The sequence below is a fragment of the Notechis scutatus genome, chromosome 6 (genome assembly GCF_049901735.1).
Source record: "Notechis scutatus isolate UNSWTSFEM ecotype Mainland chromosome 6, rNotScu1.2, whole genome shotgun sequence".
Taxonomy (NCBI): Eukaryota; Metazoa; Chordata; class Lepidosauria; order Squamata; family Elapidae; genus Notechis; species Notechis scutatus.
This window is the reverse complement of record NC_142014.1, coordinates 60,205,621-60,231,766: the sequence shown is the minus strand read 5'-3', so window position 1 is coordinate 60,231,766 and position 26,146 is coordinate 60,205,621. Positions and strand designations below refer to the sequence as shown.

General features: G+C 36.3%; 1 protein-coding gene across 2 annotated transcripts in view; it reads left to right on the top strand.

Moving 5' to 3' along the window:
- Positions 1 to 26,146, top strand: part of TBXAS1 (thromboxane A synthase 1) — a 238,679-nt gene that overhangs the window by 141,524 nt on the left and 71,009 nt on the right. For both annotated transcript variants that reach the window (XM_087968482.1, XM_026695041.2), the window contains exons 7-9: positions 12,730 to 12,818; positions 14,028 to 14,176; positions 17,053 to 17,183. In XM_087968482.1, the coding sequence (XP_087824608.1) occupies positions 12,730 to 12,818; positions 14,028 to 14,176; positions 17,053 to 17,183 (369 nt within the window). The remainder of the gene's footprint in view (positions 1 to 12,729; positions 12,819 to 14,027; positions 14,177 to 17,052; positions 17,184 to 26,146) is intronic.

Below are 26,146 nucleotides of genomic sequence, written 5' to 3'. Positions count from 1 at the left end.
TGAAAAGGAAGGAGGTGCCACTGTTGGCTTAGTTGGAGGATCTATGTGCACCAGCCATGCCAAAGGATAACTGGCAAGAGGTGGCTTTAAAACACAGGAGGATAAACTGGAGGAGGAGAGGGGGGCAGGCAAGGGAAGCATCACTTTTCTTTCATCCATATAGACTAGAGTGAATCATTTTTCTCCCAGTCTGTAAAAAACATCTACTTGTGGGCTGCACGGACTCTAACATTGCTTCTCTGTACTTCGTCCTCACCTCCCCACCCCCGCTTCCCGATCTGCTATGCTGCCCTGGCAGCCCCCCTCCTTTTTGTTTTTTAACGAGCCTCTCGGTTGGTTAGGAGTTAGTTCAAGGAGTAACATGAAATCCACAGGGTGGTGGGGAGGGGAGATGTTAACTTAATGTGTAGGTGAGGGGGCCCATTTTAGTCTTGTTCCAGCACTTAATAATCCTCTCAGCGGCCCTGCAGGTTACCCACCCTTAAATTAAAGCTTGTGCTGATAGACCTCATTTAGCTATCACAGTTTAACTTGATAGTTATCACAGATTAACTTGGTTGTTAAACAAAATGGATGTTTAGAGAAATCGCAACTGTGTTTATGATCTTACTTTAACTTTCTAAATGAGAACTGCCTGAAGCTATTTCTCTAATTCCCTTCATTTGTATGTTTATTTATTGTTTTCATATGACTTGTTCCAATATATGCAGACGTATTTCTAAGAATAACTCTCTGGGCCCACACATATAAAACAGTATTTACAAACAAATAAAATGAGAATTTTTCTTGCGCATGCCTATTTTTATCCAGCTCCCCACAAAAATGTTGATTTTTTTACTTTGCCAACTGCATAGTATTATTGGGCTTTTCCAGGAAAGCAATAGTTCTTGAATTCCAGCTCAGATTAACACAAGAACTTGAAATGCAATATAATCCCATTAACCTAATACCTATTTTACTCAAACCAACTGAAAATTTGGATCCTGTTTTCTGCTAAGAATGGGATTTGCCTAGATAACTGCTAAGGAATGGTAATTAATCTTTCATTGGTAACTTGGCTTTAACCATTGCCTGTCTTAGAAAAAGAACTCTTGCTGTCTTTTAAACAGATCGTTCCAGACTTAATTTTTCCAGATTATAGCGCACTTATAGAGAGGGCATCTGAAAGTGTTTGGGGGTGTTAATTTCTCTTGCTCACTAGTCTAATAGCTGATTTCTCTATATCTACTCATCAAGCATCTGGAGACTTAATTTATGGTGGGATAAACGTCAGGTTCATTAATATGTTCTCTTAATTGAAAATGAGGATAGCATCTCCATTGCTGAAAATTCATCTCCAAAGGATATAAGAAGGAGATCATTTTCCCCCCTCAGAATCATATTCTTGAAAAGGAAATATGTTTCTCACTCCATTGCCTGTTCTTTGGTTAGGAAATAAAATTGCTGGACAGAAGCCTATGTTATTTTGACATGCTGCTGTCGAACTCGACAGTAGCATCTAAATGTGTCTGGCTTCTTTAGTTCTATAGACAGCTGTTGCTTAGCAACACCAGCTGTCACCCCCTTATTATGGTAAATTCTAATTGGCCATAAGCCTGCCAAGGACCCCTGATTAATCAGAACTGACAATATCATTGGTAATGCACCTAGACAACTAGCTTACTCTCTGGTTTGATAGTGAATTTGACAGGATTTAAAGTAAGGGAAACAATAAATGCAAATAAATGCTCTATAATTTGGAGGAAGAGAGGCTAAAGAAGAGAGTTTTGTATTGCCTTGAAAGAAATTAATCCCTCTTACTATGGGTCATTGGCACAAGACAAATCTTTGCCTCCGTTCCTTCCCTTCCTCAAATCTAACAAAAGATAAAACCCCTGGTATGCGCAGAGCCAGACCCTGCTTGCAGGAGCCAGACACACTTTAGAAGGACAAATAGTTCCTGGATATTGTGCTTTGGAGGGATAGATTTCTCTGTTTACAGAGTTAATTATTTAAGTCAAGAGGAAAATTCACACTGTTGCTTTTTAAGCAGCACGAAAGAAAGCAAAAAGTGTCCAGAGAGGAAAAGGAGCAGGAGTCTCAGAGGAAAATTATAAACAATTGCACTTTTAAAAAACAACAGCAGGATAATTTTATTCATGCTTCATAGCAAGTCATTTTAACTATAAATAAGCCACAATTGAGTAGATTCATACAACATAAATTACAGGTTACAAAATCTTAAAAGATTGGGAAGTATGTTATACAGAGCTTATACAACACCACCATCTATGCAGAGAAAGCAGGGAGAAGAAAACCATAACATTTGCATGAACTGCAAAATAAAGAGAAACGAGGGAGGCCAACACCACCAAATAGTCCACTGGGAATTAAAAGCATGCACAGAAGAGCTACAGAATGCAAGGGTTTGTTGGGGCAAAGATCAAAATAACAAAAGGGAATGCAAGGCAGTGCAATGCTTTATCTTAAAAGTAGATATGACCGATACCTGGAGCCAAGGTTTTTTTCAAAAATATATTTGAATTGATCTAGAGGAGTGTTGCTATTCATCTGAACCTACCAATCACAATATCCTATTGTTTCTCTTATTCTTTTATTTTTCTTATATGTACCCATTTCATGTATTCACAACTATGTATACACTTATACTTATTATCTTGTAAACAATTGGCAAATCAAATAAATAAAATCAAATAAATAAAAATGAATAAAAAACAAAACAGAAGCAAAGGGACAACAGGAGACAGTTCAATTTCCATCTGCATTCCATTTTATTTTTTCTATGTAAAGTGTGAGATTCAGAGGAAAACTGTCCTGCATTTCAGTATTTAGCATGATAAGATGCTTTAGTTTTATTCCAACCAAAGAATATTTGAGGATTGTTGGCTTTTATCCCCGTAATGACCACATTCTGTAGTTACTCAATGTTACCCACATTATATTTTATGCTGCAATCTCTTTCTTGCTGGCTGTCTTCATATGTCTGGCCTGACACATTCATGGTTTTCAAATGTGCATTTCGGATCATTGTTCCATCTATGTGATTATTTTGATGTAGGCAAAATGCAGCAAACTCTTTAATGAGCACCTGGCCTCATGTAAAATGTATATTTTCCAGTTATTTATGTAAAAAATAAACGTGTTCCCCCCAAAAAAACTCTCTGGCTAGGGTCTCTAGATGCTCTCTAAAAATTGTATTTACAGCACAGGTCAACAATGATAATTTCAGTCGGTCATTTGCAGATAGAGATTTTTATTTATTTTTTTAAGGAATCTGAACTTAGTAGCATTTATCTTGTTTTTTTCTCAGCCTTTCATAAAGCTAGGTGCATGCTGTTATTAGGAAATACACAAAACATGCTTGTGGAATTTTACTTCATTTGCTGTTTGCTGAAAACAAGTACTGGCAGGAATGAAGCATGGAAAATTTCAACCTGAAGGGTTAAAGTTCAACATTATCATGGAGGAACCTAAAACAGTGGGTTATATCAAAAAGTTGAACAACCTTGCTAAGTTTATGAAAGAGGTTTATTTATTTAATTTGTGTACTGTTCTTCACAAAATATTACAGAGCAATTTGCAGAGCAAAATAAAGATAGAAAACTCAAGGAACTATAAAATCCCATTTGTTCCAATCCAGTGAACACATCAACAGGTCTAAAAATGTATTTTGTGTAATCAACAAAACTGACTTCTGTGACACAATTGATCCAGGTCTATATATCTACTCCTTCACGGAAATGTGATTTTATCCAGAACAAATAGTCCTTTCATTCAGTAACACCTGTGGTCCGTTCCCCCCCGCCCATTCTCCACCTCTGCCCAGCTCCAGTTCTGTAATGAAGAGGCAGGACTGATGATACCTTATTACAAACTTATGAATAAACTTCCTTAGCAGCCTGATGTTTAGCAACACATTTAATTCCCTTCAGTTTCTCATTTTTGATCTATCAAGCTCACTTTTTCCCAGGGTTTTATGGCTGAGGCTAGTTTAGAATTCAGAGTGTTCAGGTATCTAGGCCACATTAGCTCTCTGGTTAATTGAACTTGAGAATTGTTTAGAGTTTGCACTGAAATTAGCACACACTTTTTCCAAACATACACATTTTGGTTAACAACATTCATAAATGCAATTTTTGCAGATTTTCACATTGAAAGTATGTGTGTGTGTGTGTGAGAGAGAGAGAGAGAGAACAGAAAAAGCATGCCTAATAAACTACATTTCAGTTTTGTATATTTTGAAAATCAGAACATATTTAAATGTGAACTAAAATAATGGATATACGTTAAAAACCAAAGAACAAAATTAATATGACACAAAATGAGATTGTCAGATTTATTGTGCCATTTTGTTCTTGGAAACTTATTCCACTTCTCTGTTACATTTAAAACTATTGATTTAGGATGCTTTCTGTAGGATAGCAAACAGCTACCCTAATGTTTCAGGATATAAAAATGAACCAAGAAATCTCTTTTGTGGAATACACACACACACACACACACACACACACACATACACACACACAATTAAAGAGTTATATGCACAAACAGAATTCTACAGTATATATATATATATAATTTGTTTTTGTAGATTTTCATGGGTACAGGTATGTAGGTCTAGGTGTGTTCGGGTCTTTTCCCGTGTAAGATTAAGAGTATCTTGGCGACGTTTCGGCGAGGTCCCACTCGCCATCCTCAGGATGGTGCTTTCGGCGTCTTGAGTTCTTGTGGTGTAATTTCCTGAGTTTTCTGATGTGATATCCTGAGCAGGTGGCTGTGATGTAGCATTCTGGGTTTTAGTCTGGCTTCGAGTTTGGGGTCTGGGTCTGTGTTCTTGGCGTGTGTCAGCTTGTTTGGTTTTGGGGTCGGGGGGTGCAACAGCTGGCGAGGCAGCCATGGTCTGTTTTCTGGATTTGAAGACAGACTAAAACTCAGAGTGCTACATCACAGCCACCCGCTCAGGATATCACATCAGAAAACTCAGGAAATTACACCACAAGAACTCAAGAAGTTGCAACACATCAAATGACCCAGGATATCACAGCACAAGACCAAGGATACCACAGCAATAAGTCTCACAAGGTCATCACACAACCCGTTACCCAAGCCATTACTACACAGGAGGCTAATGGAAAAGAGATCAAAACACAAACAACCCAGGAGATTACAGTGCAGGACCCAGGATACCACAACAAAATAACTCACAAGCCCATCACACAACCCATTACCCAAGCCGTTAAAACACGAGAGGCTAATGGAAAAAAGATCACTACAAAACAAACGACCCAGGAGATTACAGCACAAGATCCAGGATATCTCCACAACAAAACTCAAAAGGCCATCACACAGCCCATTATACCAACATCAACTCCATCAACCAATCAAGAGGCAGCAGTGCAGCCAACCAGCCCAGCACACCAGCCCCCACCCCCAGTATTTATAGAGAGAGAGCAGCTCTGATCACACACTTCTTGCACTGGCACGAAGCCGAAACCACCAGCCTGAGGATGGCGAGTGGGACCTCGCCAAAACGTCGCCAAGATACTCTTAATCTTACACGGGAAAAGACCTAGACCTACATTATATATATATAATGAGCTCAAACACACCCCAACCAGGCACCCAGATGAAACCCAGCTTCCTAACTAATGATAGCCGTCCATTTACCCGAAGCCAAGCTGCACTAAAGGCCTCCAATAAAGTAACACAATGTTGCCAGCCAATCAAGATACAAAAAGAGCCAAAAAAACAGACAGAAGATATTAGAAGCAGAACACAGCAAACTCCAAGACCAATAAACACAGACCAAGACTCTCAACCAATCAGGATGAAGAAAAAACCATTCTGGCACAGCAATAGGCTGCCCCAAATTTAAATCTGAAACCACTGTAAAAGTCTAACTCACAGACGAACACTATACAAAAGCCTGATGATGGCAGATGAGATTCTGCTGAAACGTTGCTACAACTTTAAAAGCACCACTGTATTCAGCTTTATTCGGGTATTTTCCCACGTCATTATAGTTCTGCTTTTAAAGTTGCAGCAATGTTTCAGCAGAATCTCATCTGCCATCATCAGGCTTCTGAATTGTGTTCGTCTGTGAGTCAGACTTTCACAGCCGTTTCTGTTTTAAATTTGGTGCTAGCCTACGCTGTGCCAGAATGGTTTTTTCTTCATCCTGATTAGTTGGGAGTCTTGGTCTGTGTTTATTGGTCTTGGAGTTTGCTGTGTTCTGCTTGATTGGTGTTTCTAATATCTTTTGTCTGTTTTGTGGCTTTTTTTGTCTTGGTTGGCTGGCAACGTTGTGTTCCTGTATTGGAGGCTTTTAGTGCGGCTTGGCTCCAAGTAAATGGATGGCTATCATTTATTCGGAAGCTAGGTTTCATCTGGGTGCCTGGTTGGGGTGTGTTTGAGCTTTTTATCATGTAGTGATAAAATGAGCGGAAATCTCCATTAAAACTTCTGATCTTCTGCAGGAAAGGTGGCATATAAGAATTCTATAATAAAGCTAAGCATTAGCAGTAGTTGTTCTTCAATCTTAAGATGGCTGAAATGTTTAATGACATTCCAATTCATTTTTATGGAAGTATGTTAAGAATGGATGATTGATTATATTGTACCAAACTACAGGAAGGCTTGATTTAGTGCTGCGGGATAGACTAGAAGAATGGAATATCCTATGTTTAAGAATCTCTTGTCAGGCTTGATAAATAACTTCGTTCCTTTGTTCAGCTGACATCATCCAAAGTATATTGATTTTTTATTTTTCCTGACTGTACTCTTGTCATTATCAATGTGTGGTTTAATGCATAGTTTTACCTACACACTCTATGGAAAATTGATTAAACAAAGGTGCAGAATCCTAAGTAATTGGAACATATAGTTGATGAAGTTCTTCCTCATTTATATTACAGAGTTAAATTAGTAATAACTTAATAGGATAAAATCATTTGCAAAAAAAACCCTCCTACATATTTATTTCTCTGCATAGCATTGCCTCACTTGAATTCCTGGAACTCCATGTAGTTCTCAGAAGTCTGGGATATAGTACTCAGAAACCTGTAAAATTATTAGCAAATTGTAATGATTAATATGACAGAGAAGAAAAGTATTAAATAATTGAACACTATTACATGATTAAATACTTGACTGAAGTTTCACATTCAAAGTTATTTAGAAGAATATTTGAATTGTGACTTTGCCATCTACCTTATTTTTCACTCCATAAAACGCACCGGACCATATGGCACACCTAGGGTTAGAGGAGGAAAACAAGAAAAAAATTATTCTGAATCAGAGCCTGAGAAGACGATAGGTGTCCTTCCATGTGCCAGCTCTGCCTATTGACTCCTGCACTGTGCAAAAGAGACAGAAGAGGCCGCAATGACAAAGACAGAAGAGGCGGTGTTCAGCACTGTGAAAGGACCCCGCCGCCACAGGCCCAGATGCTATTCACCAAAGGAACGGCACCGTGATGCAATATTCACTCCACAAGACACACAGACATTACCACCCACTTTGGGGGAGGAAAAAGTGTGTCCTATGCAGTGAAAAATATGGTACTTATTTATATTACTGTGGTGATAATTTTTAATTTTATGTTTATGTTTTATATATTTCATTATATCCCTATTTTTTATTTTGTTTACTATGGGTATTTTAATAGAATTTATTGGAAGATAGTGCAATGTATAAAAGAACAAAGCCACCATCTTCATTTTTTTATCAGCTTTCTACAGATGTAGGAAGAACCAGGCAAAATAGTGGGTGAGGGCAGGAAAAAAAATAACCCTTTCATTTATGTTTATAAATAATGACAATCATCCTTCATATATTTAGCAATTTCCCTTTTGTATCACCATAAAATTACAATATGATGATAATCATTTGATTTTGTTGTCATATCTCAACTTTTCAAGGGTTACGTATGGCCCTAGCAATTCAGATTATGTACTTCTATTCTCAGATTACAATACTGACTTTTTAGGAGGCTCTTCAACTTACTAAGCTTGCATCAATAAAATTTATGATGTAGCTTAAGACATTCCTTTTGCCTGATTGAAAAGGTGATATTGCTTTCATTTTATACATACATAATAAAATCACAGCCCTAACCTATATAGCTAGGTACTCTGAAGTGGTTTTCCAATCTCATCACAATTTAATAGTAATTTAAATAAAATCTTGCTGGAAATATAACATTTAGGCACAGTTTGAAAATTATGAAATCTGATGAGAATTACCCAGTGTCATAATTAACGGAAGTTGGAAACAGGCACATATGACATATAAAGTGCCAGGATGTGATTTTTGACATCTGGAGATTCTTGAATTTTTGTTTGTTTAATGAGCTTATGTGAACTTCAGTGCTAAATAAGCAGTGAATATATCTAAATGGACTTTCCTATCCTAGCCAGGTTAGCACTACCTAGCAAAATCTAAAACAGGAAAAACAAATTACAGTATACAAATACTGTAGATTTTGAGAATATTATTTTTAGATCTTCCTCAGCGGCTCAGCCTTCCATCCTTCCGAGGTCAGTAAAATGAGGACCCAGATTGTTGGGGTCAATATGCTGATTCTGTAAACCACTTAGACAGAGCTATAAAAGCATTGTGAAGTGGTATATAAGTCTAAGTACTATTGCTAAGGTTTTGATAATTTAAATAGCAAGAATATTCTATAAAGTATCTTAGTGCTTTAAAAAAAAATCAAACTATTGTCTCCCATCTTGCTAACCAGTTTGGCTACAGTAGTTGTATCAAAGAACTGTGCAGGACAGATATCTGTGCCAGATGAAGAGGACTTATGATGGAAACATTAAAAAGGTGCATAAGAAAGATAACTATAGAGAAAGAAAACCGGAACATTAGGTGCCTGCTGCTACAGATAGCAAAACTTCACAAAGAATGAGGATTGGTAGAAGGCTATGGTAAAAGATAGAAGAGTACAGTGAATCACAATCTCCTTCCCTGTCTGTGCCTTTGATTGTGGTATCTTCATGGCAGTGATTAAGCTGATGCTTAATTAGTTAAATTTAATTGATGATTTATCAAATAAGGAAAATATTAAATACTTCAGTGTTTTTTTAAAGTTTTCTTTCATGCTGAAGTTCAGTGTAACTCTCTTTGGTATATCTATCAAGTATATAGACTTCAGTTCTTTGAATTCCCTAGCCTGCATGACTGCAATATTGCTGAAAATTCTGGAAGTTGAAGGTGACATACATCAGATAACACTGTTGTGGTAACAATACTCCTGAATCAGACTGAAGTCTATGTAGCACAACATTCCATTCCTCACAGCGGACAACCAGATTCCTCAATAAATAAAAGCATAACTTTCTGTTCCACTTGCGTCCTAGCAACTGTTAATTTAGAAGCATGATGTGCCTGAACTTGGAGATAGCATATAATCATCTTGACATGCAGCCACAAATTGTCTTAACCTCCACGAATTGGTCTAAACTCTTCAAAAATACTGCACAACTTAGCTATTACCTCGTGTGGCCACTAGCTCTGTTTTCTAATTTGTTCGGCTGTGTGAAATCTTCACTTAACAACTTTTTTAAATAAAATGTTAACTGCGGGCTAACAAAAGTTTGGAATAATTAAGGGAGACGTTTCCGTCTTTCAAATGGCTAAGAATTTTTGCTGTTTCAGCTAAGTGAAGATTTAATTTGCAGATAAAACTACTAAAATGTAGGACTTCTTTAAGTACAGTGTATCAGACCAGAATGCCAGTTTTGCTAAAACTGAATGCTACAAATTATTAAACAGGCTTCTGCATTCAGGAAATTAAAAAATGAAACTATAAATAATAATCATCATTCAGCAGAATCCATTATATAATATTTGGCTAATATATTTGGCTAATGTAAAGCTGTCAAATAATCGCTTGGTCTTTAGTAGTTAAATTTAGTAGGTTACAAGCTAACACAGAAATCAGAAGTACTCCACAATTTAAAAGCTAGCAGGTTCTTAAGTAATTGACAGTCAATGGGGAAATTAACACATTTGCTACATGAGAAAGAGATGAAGAATTAATTCAAATAAAGGTGGTGAAACAGGACATTTTGAGAGAATGTCAGTGAAAATGTGCATACCTATTCAGTTCTAGTTAGAAAAAGAAGAAAATTAAGTCAGTACAATACATGACAAGGTTTCCCGCCAAGAGAAGGAAATAAGGAATTCAAAGTAAGGTTAAAAGATATATGAGTCTCCTCCCCAAGCAAGCAATGTTAAGACCTCTTGCTTCTACAAAGAAAGCAGGATGTTTGAAGAAGCATCATTCATCCATAGATAGTCCTTGACTGATGACTGGTGGTTGGGAGTTAATGTTTAGAACTTCTGACAGCTGCCTCCCTCCCTCGAGGCAGCAGCCTCGAATCTTCCAAGTAAAATATGGCTTCCAAGGCTGACACAGGCTCTAACTAACTCTATACCCATGTTAAAGGGGAGCATTTTTGCCAGGGGCCCAACTTAATTTGGGAGTGATGGGTCATAGCTCTGGAAAGAACCTTGGAAGTGTTCTAGTCCAACCCGCAGCCCAAGGCAGAAGTCTTTGTGTAGAATAAAGATAGAGAAAATTATGTTTCTACAAAAAAGCTAGAGGGGGAGGGATTAGGCGGGGAGGGAGGATTGCTGGATGAAGAAGGAGAAAAAGACAAAGAATCACCCTTCCTGGAAGTGCTGGGTGAGAAAATGAGTTCCAATAGAAATTGGCTTACCTTATTTTGGATGAAGGAAGAAGATTGTGAGAGAAGTGTGTCACACACCTTGCTTTCTTCCGACTCCTGGGTTATTATTTCTGTAAGGATTTAGCTAATAAAAAAGAAAATCAAAATTCTCCTACTGGCTCTTAGGAGATCATCAATAAGTTATTAAATAAAAAGAAGAAAAGGCAAATCTGGTTTTTATTTCTCGTATGTAGATTTAGGCCAAGGGAGAATGAGATTCTTTAGTACTATGGAACAATGATGGATAGAATCTTTTAGTTGTTGCATTGCCCTGGCCTAACCAATAGATTTTACTGCAGTGACCAGATTTGGCAAAAGTCACAAAACATGGTAAACATAGAATACTGGAGTTACAAATTATTCTAATCTCTCAAAATGAATCCATGTCATTTATATCCAGCATAAGGACAATAAGATATTTTTCTATATATGTACATATACATATTTGTGTGTGTCCATGCAAATGCAGATACAGGCATACATAAATAATAATATTACTGTTTTGGCATAAATAAATCAACTTCAATTGCACAAAAATTAATGGAGGAGGGAAGGTAAAATAGAGTTTGTGGTGATAGGGTGCTCACAGAACCACCTAACATGCTTGTGTTTTTAAAACAATTTTTCTCTTCTGCCTATACCAAGCTGGAATGGTAAACATTTGCACAACCAATATATTACAGTATGATGGGGTTAAGTGCAAAAGAAAAAAAAATGCATGGAGTCTACACTTCAGGAAAGAAACATCTTTCACCAAAAAGTATCAGCAGCTAAAATATTTGGCTAAAATATTATTGGTCAATGGCTTGGTCAGCAAGATCTACTTGAATCTGCTTTTGGTTTCTAATTCTTCCTGTTTCTAAGTAGCATTTGCTGTAAGAAAGGATATGGCCTTTTTTTTTTAAGGGCAAAGGGTTACTAAACCAAAAGACACCAGATAGGGGGTATTGGAAGGAGAGGGAAAAATATCATCCCTAGCACAAACTGCATTACAAAAACAATGATTAATGAACAGAAGCAGAAGTTTAAAGGTCATAATTCTAGAATGGCTTTCCTGCTGGCAGGAACAAAGATTGTCAAAGAAGCTGATAGAGCTTGATAGGATCTTTAGGCTCCTTCCTTTGTTTACCGAAAAGATTCAATGGAAGGGATGTTTGTACAATTTTGGTCACGTAAGTGGTTTGGAAGGTCATTCCTGGGTCACATTAATATCATTTTATTCTCTAATGCTACTAGAAATTGCTGAGCAAGGAAGGTCATAGAGGGCAATCCGCTTTTCTGCGAGACTAACGTCAATGTGCAAGCCATCCAGAACCTGTCTGCTAGCCTCCTTTTAGGGCATAATTGGTGCCAGTTTTTCTGTATAGGTGCTGCTTGCTGCCAACAGAACTTTTGACCTCATTTCTGGACCAAAATATTGTAGTTGCACAAATCTTGAATCAAATTGGAGTCAAATTGGGGTGGATGAAATTCAGGGAAGAGATGCAGATCAGCAACAACAAGACTAAGCAGTGTGATGTTTTGATAGCCTTTACCCATGCTCTTGGTGTTATCCAGAAAGATCTCGTTTTTGTCTTTATACTTGCTTTTAAACCAGTCAACAAAAAACTCAAAATCTCTCTGATACCAGAAAAACTCTTCAAGCATAATTATTTAAGAAGCTTCAAGTCCTGCTTCCAACTCTTATTAAAACTATGTACAATTTGGGTATCATTTTGTCATAAAAAGAATCCAATGCTTTCTTTTGGCCAACAATAATTATCACAATTATCAAGATAGAGGAGACTGTTGGGGCATTTCAGTATGAGAGAAAGCATTTTAAAATATGAAATCTCATTTGTATAAATGTAACAGTTCACTTTCTTCCTTGAGAAAATAACTTCCTTCATCAACGAGGGGCTCTTGAGATACGTTTGCTCCTACAGTATATAATTATGTAGAAAAATACAGTATATTTTAAAATTGGACCATATACTGTGCTTCTTTATAGATGACTCCGCTAATTGATGAGGCATGCAATATCCTGCTGAATAACTTAAAGGTCTATGCAGAATCTGGTGCTGCTTTTGACATTCAAAGGTACTACAGGATAATTTTATCATCATTGACTTGCCAAACTATCCTAAACATGTAATTATTTTGTGAATGTTTTAATTTTTCCTTTCCTTTTGTTGTTGTCAGTTGTCACTTTCAAGAGTAGACAGGCAAGCATATATTTCTTCTATTGATTTGATAATAATGATTTATTCAAAAACAGTAATTGTAACTAAAATGATGGGTTCTTGGGTATCCAAATCAATAAATGTCTACAATGAAATTTTAAAAAATTAGAAAGGAAATAAACCCAAATTCTAACTACATTTGCATGCCATGAGAACCTGTAGGATAGTGCCCAGAATCACTTCAATAGTGAAATAGATGGCGTATAAATTTAATAAAAATAAATAAAAATAAGCCTAGATTATATAAACTCTCCTCTCTGCTTGCACAGTTACAAGTATGAGATCCAAAATACCTGTTTCCTGATTTGATTAACTTCAGGTTAACATTATGGTGACCCTGGACTATGGTTTGTTGGAAGAAGTTGGATTGGTTATGTATTTATAAACAAAATATTGACTCTACATGTTAGCACAAGGATTTCATTGCTCTTGCTGCAGAAGAAAGGGACTTTAGCTATTTGTTGTTTATATCATTTTTTAATTTTTTAAAAGCAATTAATACTACTTTTTAATTTTAATTAAATTTTAATTTCATTTCGGTACCTAGTGGCTGGCAACTGAATATGTAAAATTTTTTCATTGCCATTGACATCTTAAATAAGATCCATTCTGCAATTGTATTTGTGGTGTCACATTCATAAACGCAATTATCACTTGATCTGGGAAGCATCAAAAGATGAATCAACCATTTGAAAATTCTGTTTAGAGAAAGGAAGGACGAACTGATTTCCAGCTGTTCATCAGAATTTATAATATGAGTGGTACTGCATTTAGAACCATGCATAAGAAACTGTGGTTTTCCATTTTATGGTTTTAAAGTATTGTATAGGATTTTTTTTTTTGCCATGAAACAAGAATTATAAATACAGTTTAAAAATCATCATTAAAAGAAGCTACATATCGTATGGCAAGTTGTTATAAATAACTCTTAATACTATGATATGAGTTTTAAATGCTTTGATGCAACCCCCCCCTTCCAAAAAAAAAATGCCTTGCAGCAAAAAAAAAAAATAAGATGTAATGAAAAAACAGCATGTTAACTTCCATGTTTTTGAATTTGTTGTAGGAACTATGGCTGCTTCATGTTGGATATTGTTGCAAGCATAGCTTTTGGTACCCATATTAATTCTCAGAAGACTCCTAATGACATTTTTGTTAAGTACACCAAAAGATTCTTTGAACCTTTAATATTTAAACCTCTTCTCATCCTTGCTGGTAAGTATATCTCACATTGGTGACTGCTTCTATTCCTCCACATTTAATCCAAATGGATGATCAAAACATTTGAGAAATATCAGAAGAAACTAAGAAAGATTCAAAAGCTGGAAAAACTTCTTAGCTCTTCTGTTGTTAGCTATGATGCGACTGCACGTCTATTTGCATTTAGAGATGCCTAAGCATCCTCTTAGCTGCTTTGCAAGGTGTCAAATTTCTGAGAAAGTTGGGAAACTTTTGGGAGATATCACATTTTCATAAAATCTTGTTATTTTCCCTTGATTTAATAACTGTAAAAAGTACAGAGGATGTGTCCAATGACCTTTGCTGCAAACAACCAACCATTCTCCACATCTTTCTGTTCAATAGAGTGAAATTACGTGTAATCCATTAATTTCCTGTTTCTATCATTCCTCAAATCCCATCCGTATTTGGAGAAGAAGCTTTCTGGGATCTGAGGAATGCTTTCTACTTGTCTTCTTTCTTCTGCTCCAAAATAAATTACTGGGTACATGATATGGGTTAATTAAACTTGCAGGATCAAGATGGGCTGAGATCTGCAGATAATCCTTGGTTAATAACCATCCGTTCAGTGACTATTCAGTTTCTGATGGTGCTAAATGAATGGTACCGGTGCTTATGACTGGTCCTCAGAATTCTGACTGTCCCAGAGCCCCTGTGGCCATCTGAATGCAATCTGGGCCTTTGGCGACCAGTTCTCAAGTATGACAGACAGTTGCAGGGACCCACAGTCACATGCAGGGGTGGGCTTCTGGGGATTTGCAGGGGTTTGAGAGAGCACCCAGCTAAGATTCTGTGCAGTTCTGTGGTACGCCCTGCCTACCACTCCCGTTCCAAGAGTCCCCACGCAGCCTGTTTTGGATGGAGGTAAGTGCAGGGTGCACACAGAGACTCGGGGAGGGTGAAAAATGGGCCTCCCAGAAGTTTTGGAAGGTTGGAAATGGGCCTGTTTCTGGCTTCCAGAGATCTGTTTTCGTCCTTCCGGAGGCTCGAGGAAAGCCTCTGGAGCCCAGGGAGGGCAAAAATAACCCCCACCCGCCGTGGTGCAGGAGGCTGACTAAGCCACACTCACCATGGCCACCCCTACGTCCACCCAGCAACCAGGCAGAGAACCTGCTGCTAAAATTTTTGAAGCCCACCCCTGGTCACGTGATCTTCATTGACGACTTTCCTTGCCAGCCTTCCAGAAGCAAAGTTAATAGCAAAGGTTACTCAAGTTACTCCCACTGCTTTTTCTCTCAAGGAGCGTGGCTATGGGATACAAGATCCACAGGATTTTATACTGTGTAATGTGTGGCCACCTGCAGCACTCTTGCCTACCCAGCTGGTTGTGTCCGTGAAATGAAGTGGCAGCCAGCAATGTAACCTCCCATCTGTGTTCATCTAGTGCGGCAGATGCAATCTGTACTCTCCCTCCTCTCCATGGCCATGTTCTGACCTCATTCACCCACCCACCAGCCTGTATACTAATCACTAAGGACTTGTAACTTCCTGCCAGCTTTTCCATTTTACTTGGCTTCTTGGAAACCAGCAGGAAGATGCAAAGAGATCCTCTTTCGTGACCCACAATTTTCACTTAATGATGACAACAAGGACTGCTGGCCATTGCTAAGCAACACAATCATGTGACATCATGCTTTACACCTGCATCATTTAACAATGGAAATTCCAGTCTCCACTACCATCATTAAGCAAGGACTACCTGTTGTTCTTGAATGCCAACTTTTGAACTGATTCCCCCTACACCCTGGATTTGTCCTTATAGAGTTCTATCCCACCTTTAAGAATATTTTTATTAGTAGTACTGATTGGATGTAGCCGATATAAAATCATCAAAAAGAAAAGGGTATACCATCAAATACTGTAACTGTGTGACAAGTAGCATTATGCCGCAAATTTAAATATTTGAAATAAACATAAAATAAAATATCTCTTTAACAATGCTACTTTATATTTTAATTAAAAAACATCAGTGGAAATGAACAGTGAATGTCTACTATGTTGTTTTTTTGCAAGTGGTAATATTGGTGGCTTTGTTGCTATAGCTTCATTCTTGAATGTCCCAGTTTCAGTGTAGCTAAAATATAATAACATCTTATTAATATTCTCATGGGAATATGCCTCCCATGGTGATTTACTTCCAAGTAAACTTTGAATCCATCTATATTACAATAGCCACTACGTAAAACAGAAATGCACTGTTCTTCACTTTAAAGTACTGACGTAAGGAACACCAATTAAGCTTCAAATTTGTGCAGCGAACATAAGTAAGATATTAGTAATAATACCAGCAAGATAGTTCCTATAAAGGACAAATATTTCAGGGCAAATTCCTCATATGAAAAGTCTTCTGACCTTCTGCTTCATGGTTCATTAATTAAATGGTACATCTCCACAAAATCTTGCCACAGCCATAAGGCAGGCCTTCTAATTGTTTCAGGACTCTGTAAATATTGTTTGTGAAGAATATACAGATATTAGTGAGTGAGGCAGATTGGATTTCAGAGTAAGATGGGTATGAATTTGTAACCTCCCAATCATGTTTTAGAACTATGATACATCACGACTTGTAGGGACTTTTTTTAAAGCCTTGTCATGCATTAAATGTGCTTCAGCATCTAATGCAGCAAAATCATTTTAGACAATGTTATTAATTGGAACAACCTTTAATTTTTTTTTTTACTGAAAATATCTCACTTTTTTTAGAAGATAATCTAGATCATTAAAAAAAAGTTAAAAAGGGAAAAAAGTAGATATCTCAATTTAGAAGAACGAATAGACTGAAGTTAAGGGCTAATTGCATTAATTGATAATTGAACAACTGCTAATGTTGCTCTTTCAAAATTCTATTAAAGTTGCATTTCCATTTATAATGATCCCTCTACTTCGCATTTTGCCAAATAAGAAACGAGATGAAGTGAATGGATTTTTTATCAGTCTCATCAAGAATATGATTACCTTGCGAAACCAGCAGGATCCAAATGAGGTAAGGCATTTTATGTGTTGCTGGACCAGACTAGAGATCTGTTTAATTTCATTCTATATAACTAACAAGTTAGTCATATTAGTTCAAAAATGAATTTATTTCATTTGGGCTTGTCTTAACATGGCTATATTTGGGTAGAAATTTATAGAATTGTGAGACTGATTCTACAGTAGTCATACCTGTTATGGATACATATATGAATTAAACAATTAACGGTAGTTGTAAATTTAAATAATGTTATGCTTATTAACATTTTAGAAATCATAATAAATATTGATATAAACTTTTTTCCTTTGTTTTTGAAGGTTTAAGTTATAACTTAAAACATTAAGAGTTTTAATAATCTCTATTCAACACTGCATAAAAACTACTCTACCTAAATAATATAATGTACCACTTATGTTCTACAATAATATAATAAAATAGCATTAAAAGAAAGAATCTATACATACTCCAAAGTTATATCCTTAACATAAAGAATCTATGAGAAACTTAAGGTGAACAGGATAATTGTGAGAACTATTGTACAGTATTGGATGGGCAAATTTGTGCTGGCATCACAGAAAAAGGTGATCCATACATTTTATCTTAATAATTGTTTTCTTGACAATTGGCCAAAGAAAAGGATTTTAAAGCATTTTGTTCTTTAAAGTGTATATATTTTCAGGCAATTTCTAGTTGTATTTGTTTTTCTGTGACTATTTCATATTATATTTGCAACAGTTATTTTTCTAATTTACATGAAATGTAACTCGTATTTAACTTAATACACAAGCTTTTTTGTACATTAATATTGTTTGTTTCTTAACAATGTTAGCTACTGCTGGAAAACTCATAAACTGGGCATTAATTCAACAATCCTTTTCTGTTACTTTCTCTTCTCTCTTCTTCTGGCATTTAGAAGTATTCTGCCTCTGCCAATGATAGGAATGACAACTAAACTGGCATAGGACACTGTTCAAAATGCCATAGCTGCTCAATTTAATATTCTAAACAGTTCAGTTGATTGCTTTAACCTTGACTTCTAGATGTTTTTTTGCTCTTCATGAAGTTCATTGCAAAAGGAAGTATGAAAAGACTACAAGAATATTTTTCTGGTGGTTAAAGGTCCTCATTAAAACTAGAATGAAAATTGCATTTCAAAGTTTAATAATTTCCAAAATTAGCATTTCATCCATTTAAAAATTGTTTTTCCACAAAGCATTTGCCCCCCCTCCATCTCTGTATATCCTCTGTTATTCCAGATATTTATTTTATATTTATTGCTTTTATTCTTGATCATATATTTGATCCTTGAATATTTATTTATTTTCTACTATCAATTTTTACAAGTAACTGAAGGTGGCAAACATATCCAACACACTTTCCTCCTCCTGTTCACCCCACAACAACAATCCTATCTTGTGATTGGACTGAGAAAGAGTGATTGGTCCAAGATCACCTATCTGGCTTTCCTGGCTAGGGCAGGACTAGAACTCACAATATGTCACTTTCTAGTCCGTTGCCTTAATCTCTAGACCAAACTGGCTCTAGTGTGCTATGTTGTCATTGGGGATTGATATTTTAGAGCACTGGGTGCTCTTTTTTTAAGATCTTTTTTCTTACATATTTTTATTTTTGCTGTGAACTCCTCAGAGTTATGTTGTACAAGATGGGATACCATATTAATTTTCTTAAATAAATCAATCATATTAGAGGCCTTTCCTGCTTCCTTCTAGTTGCAAGTCTAAATTCTTTTCTTCCAGTTAGCTGTTAATAGAAAGATAAATCCTTCTCAGACTCGATTATAATTATTGATGTTGTGTATGAAGCACCAAAGGCTTAATAGCAGCTGATTTCTGAAGCTAGTTGCTATTTTTTCCAAGATCAAAGGGAAAATATAACACATAGCAAGTAAAGCAATAACTGATATGGAAAAACTGGACTGCAAATCTGAGCTACAAGGACGGGGCAGGAGAAGACATAGAACCTTATCTGTAAAAGGTGCTAGGTACAATTTTGGCATCTCGAAGTAGGGCTAGAAAATCTGCAACTGCTGCCCATCAGTGGTGAAAACAGGTTTAAGAAATCTGACCAGTATAATTCTTGCAGCCATTTGTAATATTGTTCAGAGTGACTACGAAAGGGATGTCAAACATAGTTGGGTTTTGTTTGTATTCTGGAGGGAGCAGCTAAAAGGTTGAGAAGGTCACCTCAAACAGCTGGTTTGCATTATCATGAAAAGACAGAAAACTCTTACTTTTAAATTTTGCTGTGTTAATTATTCAGTCAGGGAGGAGAGAATGTGCTTGTTGAATTTGTGTTTCAGATGCCAAAATAAATTGGCTTACATTAGATGTTCTGCATCTTGACGAGAAGGAAGAAAGTGGGAGCTTATTAACAGTAAATTGCCCCACATCCGTTTCTGAGCCTGATGGTAGAGCAGTCTGTTCCAGCCGAAGGTGTATATTTGCAGCATTGTCACAGCCTAGATGACATTCTTAATCCAGGACACTAAGTGGGTTAGGAATTTTTTTTGTTTACATCATGTACTTTATTGTTTTTTAAATGCAGTTTAATTATACCTTCCACCCATCATTCCAGTAGTACTGGCAGTACTGAAAATGTATCTTTTGTAAATTGTTTTATGTGGATCTGTGTTAGCTTTAAAAGGCATGTTTCAGAAGGCTTAAATAAGCCAACACATTGCAGAAATCAGACCAGAATGTAGCCACTTCTGAAATTAACTTATTGAGACAAAGTTGCTTGTGTCCTCGTTGTTTCAGCAATATATATATTGCATGCAATATATTGCATTCCCAGAAATATATTTGCCCTCAACTCCCTCCCTTTCAAATTTCTTCAGAAGAGAAAAAAGAAGGCAGCAAGAATATTATGGCTGTGCAGATTTGTAAAATCTGCTTTTGAGAAAAGTAGCTAGTCTCTTTCTGTTTCCATGAAAGCTGAGCTCATGAAAGCAGAATTGCAAGAAGCTATATTTTGAAAAGCTGTATCTACAGAACAGGTACATTCTAAGGGGAAAGGAAGAAGAACTGGATAAGTAATACTTTCAGAGAATTCTGGAATATGATAGAATCCCTATTGATTAATTGTTATTATATTAAGTGTAATTAATTATCATTCTGCTTTTTTCCACATTAAGATGCATCCAGAGATTGTACAATAACTATAAGTGATAAGAATCATTGTCATCCTCACCATCATCATTATAATCATCAACATCCTAAATCAGCCAAGATGCTATTAATGAGACTCCTACATAAGACCATTTCTATAGCTAATTTGAAAAAACAGATGGGAGGAAATATATGAACCAGGAAAATATGTTTACAGTAGCTGGACTGTTGGTTGACCTGGTAAAACCACTGTGAAAAAATTCTTTGATTAAAATAGCAGCTTTTAAACAATCATTGTATCAAAACAGTGATGGCTTGTAATATATATATACATTTTACAAACATTTGATTTGTTAAGCCTATTGTTTGCATAAGGCAGAAGAATGGAAAATGTTTTTCAGATAACGGCCATCATAAATTCTAAATGAGTTTCATAAAAGCTATAATCAAATGTAAACTAGCCCAAACAGGGAATTTCTAAAACACACAGTTCCTCCTTAGTTTTCCCACTGCTTCCTATCATGAAAATTGTCATGCAGATTAATAATTCATTGTTCTTGGTTCAGCCCTAGAGGAACATCGACTGCAGTGGCATTTCCATCTGAGTGGCTTTTTAAAAGCTTACAAAAAATGGAGCTGTGAATTTGTTTGCTTTATAAACCCACCAACATACATAGGTTATGGTTAATTTGGTTAATTGGCTTTTTTTTTTGCTGCAGATCAATGTAAAAGCAACCTAATGGAAATGTAAACCTAAGGAGTAACTACTGAGATGCATGGAGAATTTTGCCAACTCATTCAAACAAGGCATATAGGAAGAAGCAAAATGTCTACAAATTATATGAGAGATAAGATTTCACTTTTAACCAGAGCCAGTTTTACTATTAAATATTGCAGATATTTAGAGGCAGGTAAAGGAAAATGTAAAGGTCCCCCTCACATGTATGCTAGTCATTTCTGGCTCTAGGGGGCGGTACTCATCTCCGTTACAAAGCCGATGAGCCAGCTCTGTCCAAAGACGTCTCCATGGTCATTGGCCATCATGACTAAATGCTGAAGGTGCACGGAATGCTGTTACCTTCCCACCAAAGTGGTCCCTATTTTTCTACTTCCATTTTTACATGCTTTTGAACTGCTAAGTTGGCAGAAGCTGGGACAAGTAACGGGAGCTCACTCCAATACGTAGCGCTAGGGAGTTGAACCACTGAACTGCTGACCTTTCTGATTGACAAACTCAGTGTCTTAGCCATTGAGCCACCACATCCCTTTTGGGCAGATTATGGTGGAAATTGCCAGATAGAGGTATGTTTGCCTCAATTACTTCCAAACTAGTTTGATGCCCTCACAAGCAGAATGAGATACTGACACGGTTTATAAAGATCCAATGACCACTTCCTCTATTAGATTCAAGACAAGAATCCACTTTGGCAGAGAGAATGAAACAGAGAGGTGCCATCTTTCATTCTTCCTCTAGTTGAAATAACCTTTCAAATTTGGGTTTGCTGTGGTTCTTTTTCTCATCTTTCCTCTTTCCTGCTTATTATGCAGTGTATTCCTTATAATAGAAGCAGATGGTCAGATTTACAAAAGAATGTCCTGGTTTGCGTAGCCTGCTATGCTCTGATGTGTTTGTTTGGGTTTGTCTTACAATATCGTATGAATATGGCTATTTTGGGTTGTAAACTTGATTGATATATAAATACATTCAATTGTGACATAATAAACCATAATTAATAATATATAAATTTAGCGAGGAAGAAATAGTAGTTGGTTAGACATTAAGATAATGTAATGTTTATAAGTCTTCTTTGAAAAATTATGAGAATAGCCTTGAGGAACAGGAGAAAGAGCTGTAGCCAAGGCAGTGGTCAGATAAGACTCCAAAGCAGGAATGGTATTTGAGAAAATGTCTTATGCTTGACTCTTCCTAGTTTTCTATATGGGAAAAACAGAGGAAGGACCCACATTCAGAGTTGCAAGATTCAATTATTGCAGCCTTATCATCATAAAAGGAGTTTTAGTATTCATGACTTTGGTATTCAAGTCTAGTCTACCTGACAGAACAGAGCAATTCAAGCATGATTCAAGCATCAGCTTGAATATTTCTTTTCTAAAGCCATTATAATTTTTCTGTAATATGACATAAGAGCCATGGTGGCGCAGTAGTTAAAATACAGTACTGCAGGAAAACTTTGCCGACTGCCAAGAGTTAGATCCTGACCGGCTCATGGTTGACACAGTCTTCTATCTTTCCGAGGTCGGTAAAATGAGAACCCAGACTGTGGAGGGGTAATAGGCTCACTAGAGAGGGGTGTAAAACTCTGTGAAGCGGTATATAAAGTGCTATTACTATTATTCAGATATGTAGATCTACTAATTTTCAGCCAGCATGACCAGTGAAAGTAGGTCAGGAAAGCTATTAATTTAGGTAGGGAATCATTAGCACAGTGACCACTGTCCTCCAAAATTAAATAAAATTAATATTTAGAGTTTTAAAGAGTTTGAACAATGGCATAACCCTCATAGGCTTAACAAACTTCATTAGTTTTTACATTCTCAGATCTGAGAGTACAGATGATTAAGTGCTGTAAGGTTTCAAACAAGGTATTGAGCTACTATGATTTCATAAGGTTTTGTTATTTAAAACTATTTATTGACTTTTGTACAAGATTGCACAATGAAAATATGATTGATCCCTGACCGTACCATACAAATTCAACATGTATAATTTACACTGAAATAGTAAGAAGCAAACAAAGCCCTTGGCTTCCATTAATTCTGCAGAACATTAATTTTGTTATGTATTTCTGGCTTCAGATAAGCTGTTGCAGGTATAGAAAAGTTAGAGGGAGGAGTTAAATAACTGATCATTGTGATTCTAAGAGATGGTTCATATGTAAGAACCTGCGTTGATATTCTTAGTCCTGTTTTGATTACTTTTCAGGTATTGTACTATATCTAAATAGCAATAGCACTTAGACTTATATATCAGCCCTCGCTAAGCAGTTTACAGAGTCACAATCTGGGTCCTTGTTTTACTGACCTAGGAAGGATGGATGGCTGAGTCAACCTTGAGCCTTGTGAGATTTGAACTGCCAAATTGCAGGCAGCCAACAATTAGCAGAAGTACCCTGCAGTACTGCACTCTAACTACTGTGCCACCACGATATAATTCAGGCATGCAAGTTGAAATTAACTTCTTTGAGAAAGCATTCAGTATTTCCAGTTAAAGACAAATAATCAGTCCAATTGAAGAAAAAAAAACTAAAGATTGATATTTAATATTTCTTTTTTTAAAAGTAAAACTGGGTTATCCATGTTTTATATTTCTATATTTTGTTGGACATTACTGACTTAGTAAAGTTTGAAAATAAAAATGATAAAAACAGAAAAAAATGAAATGGTAATTTCTGGTTTCATGATTGAAATTTTTTTGAATAAGGGGTTATTGTGAAGTTAAGAAGAGAGTGAGGTACCGATTTTGTTTGCTGTAAAAAAGAGCAGATGTCTTTTAGTTAAGTAACTTTTTTCTTTCTTTAACTACCTTTTCTGCACTTTTTCTTTTCTTTCTTTTCTTTCTATGCTTATATATTTGGCTTTTTTTAGTTACATAAAAACTTTTAATAGAAATTAATAATAAAAAGAGAAAGCCAGTAGTGATTAAAGTATCAGGCTAGAAACTGGGAGCCTGGGAGTTCTAGTCTCAACTTGGACATAAAGTCAGTTGAGTGATCTTCGGTTAGGCACTTTCTCTCAGCCCCCAGTAGAAAATAGTGTCAAACCACCGCTGAAAAACCTTACCAAAAGAACTACAGTTTTTGCATGGTTTGTATTTGTCCTTTATGTGACATAAAGTTTGCTATTTCCATTAATGAAGAATTGTTTCCTGGGTAATCAGACAGTGATTAAAAAATCCAATGAACAGAAAAGACATGGCCCAGAGCTACTATGTCACAAGCAATAATGGAAGGGATTATTATCTACAATACCATAAAGTCAAGTTTTTTTATTCTCTTGCAAAACTATGTTGGGCTAGATATTCTGTGAATGCAGCAACAGTTGATTTTGTGATAAATGCTTTGTCTTCATACCTCACCCCTGGATAAAGAATATATGATATTTAATTATATGCCTCTTAGTTTAGTGCTGTTGCTGCACATTTCTATAATTCAATTATTGTGTCGATGAGCAAAATGAGCAGTGTTCTACATGGGTGGCTTTCTTTCAGTGAAAAAAAGATATGGAAGGTATGAATCTATTCTATCTAGTCTTTGTTCTATTCTATTCTCTTTTCTATTTCCCTCCCCATCCCATCCTATCCATATCACACCCTTTTCCTAACATATTTAAAAATGATACATTGAGTCTAATTTATTTTATATTCATACCAGTGGTGGTATTCAAATTCTTTTACTTCCAGTTCTGTGGGCATGGCTTGGTGGGCGTGGCAGGGGAAGGATACTGTAAAATCTCCAGTCAGCGGTGGTATTTGCCGGTTCTCTGAACTACTCAAAATTTCTGCTACCAGTTCTCCAGAACTGGTCAGAACCTGCTGAATACCACATCTGATTCATACTACCTTGCGAAGCATAGAGCCTATATGTTTGCTTGATATCGTATAGCAATATCCCACAGATTTGCTCCAGGAAGCAATCTATTTTCTTCATCATTTTATCATATTAATATGCTATTGTTACTCAGTATTAAGAAGCTAAAACTCTTTGGATCTCTTTGGACCTTCCCAAATATATCAATGCTTCCATCCCAACCTATGATCATAGCAACAAAAAAATCTAGGTTGTCTCTGAGGTTATCTTATTAGGTCACAAGAGGGATCTACTTTTTGTTTCAGATATTGACACTTGGTGGCTCTGAATAAAAAGATTGAGACATCAGTGAAGCCAAGGACAAAAATCTAGGTCAAATAGACATGTTTTAAAGAGCAATGAATGTATCAGATATCAGATTCTAAACAAAATGTGGCAGTCAAAAGAAGTCCCAATGATGGACCAGCTCCATTCGGTTAACTTTTATCAACCAAAATGAGTTGCACTTGAAACTGTAACTGACTATAAAAAGCATCTTTGTACTGTGGGCTTGTGGTACAGGAGATAAAAAGGAAGAACATGCAAAAAGAGAAACTAATTTTCTAAAATGCAAGTGGCTGATATTTCTTACTACCCAATATTCTTTGGAATTTCAAGCTCCTCCTTCCAAGGCATTAAGCATACTAATACTTTTCACATTAAAATGCCAGGTACAAGCTGGAACAATCTGTACAAATAATAACAGCCTTTCAAACATGATTGGAATTTTTTTTTTTTCTAAGAATCGGAATGTCTAAAGTATTTATCACAATTAATGCCCCTGAAAAAGAAGCTCATACTCGATTCTGAAATGTGTTGAGTTCTTAAAAAATAAAAGCTGTTTGTATTTGGAAGAGCTAGTTTTTGGAAGAGCTAGATTGTCCTTTTTGGAGGGAGGGGGTCCTTCTAAGAAGCTTAAGAACTCAGTCTTGACTGCTGATTACCCCAAGTATTCCTCTGAGCCCCTTACAGAGGACAGCTCATTTAACTTGGCCTTTTATCCCTGCCTTCTGGAAATTTGGTGTGGACTTTGCTGTCTTCTGTGATAGTACTTAGTACAACTGGCAACGATACGAAGCACCCAGGGAATCTTATAAATTCAGTCAAGAAAGAAAAATATTCAATTTTTTTTTTTTATAATTTCTATAACAAAAATGGTAGGGCCACTTTCCTTCTTTTTGCTGACATACTTCCCAACTCTGCAGGGATTTATTCCAAACAACTGCATAACAAACCACTAAAACCAGAGTTCAGGGAGAGC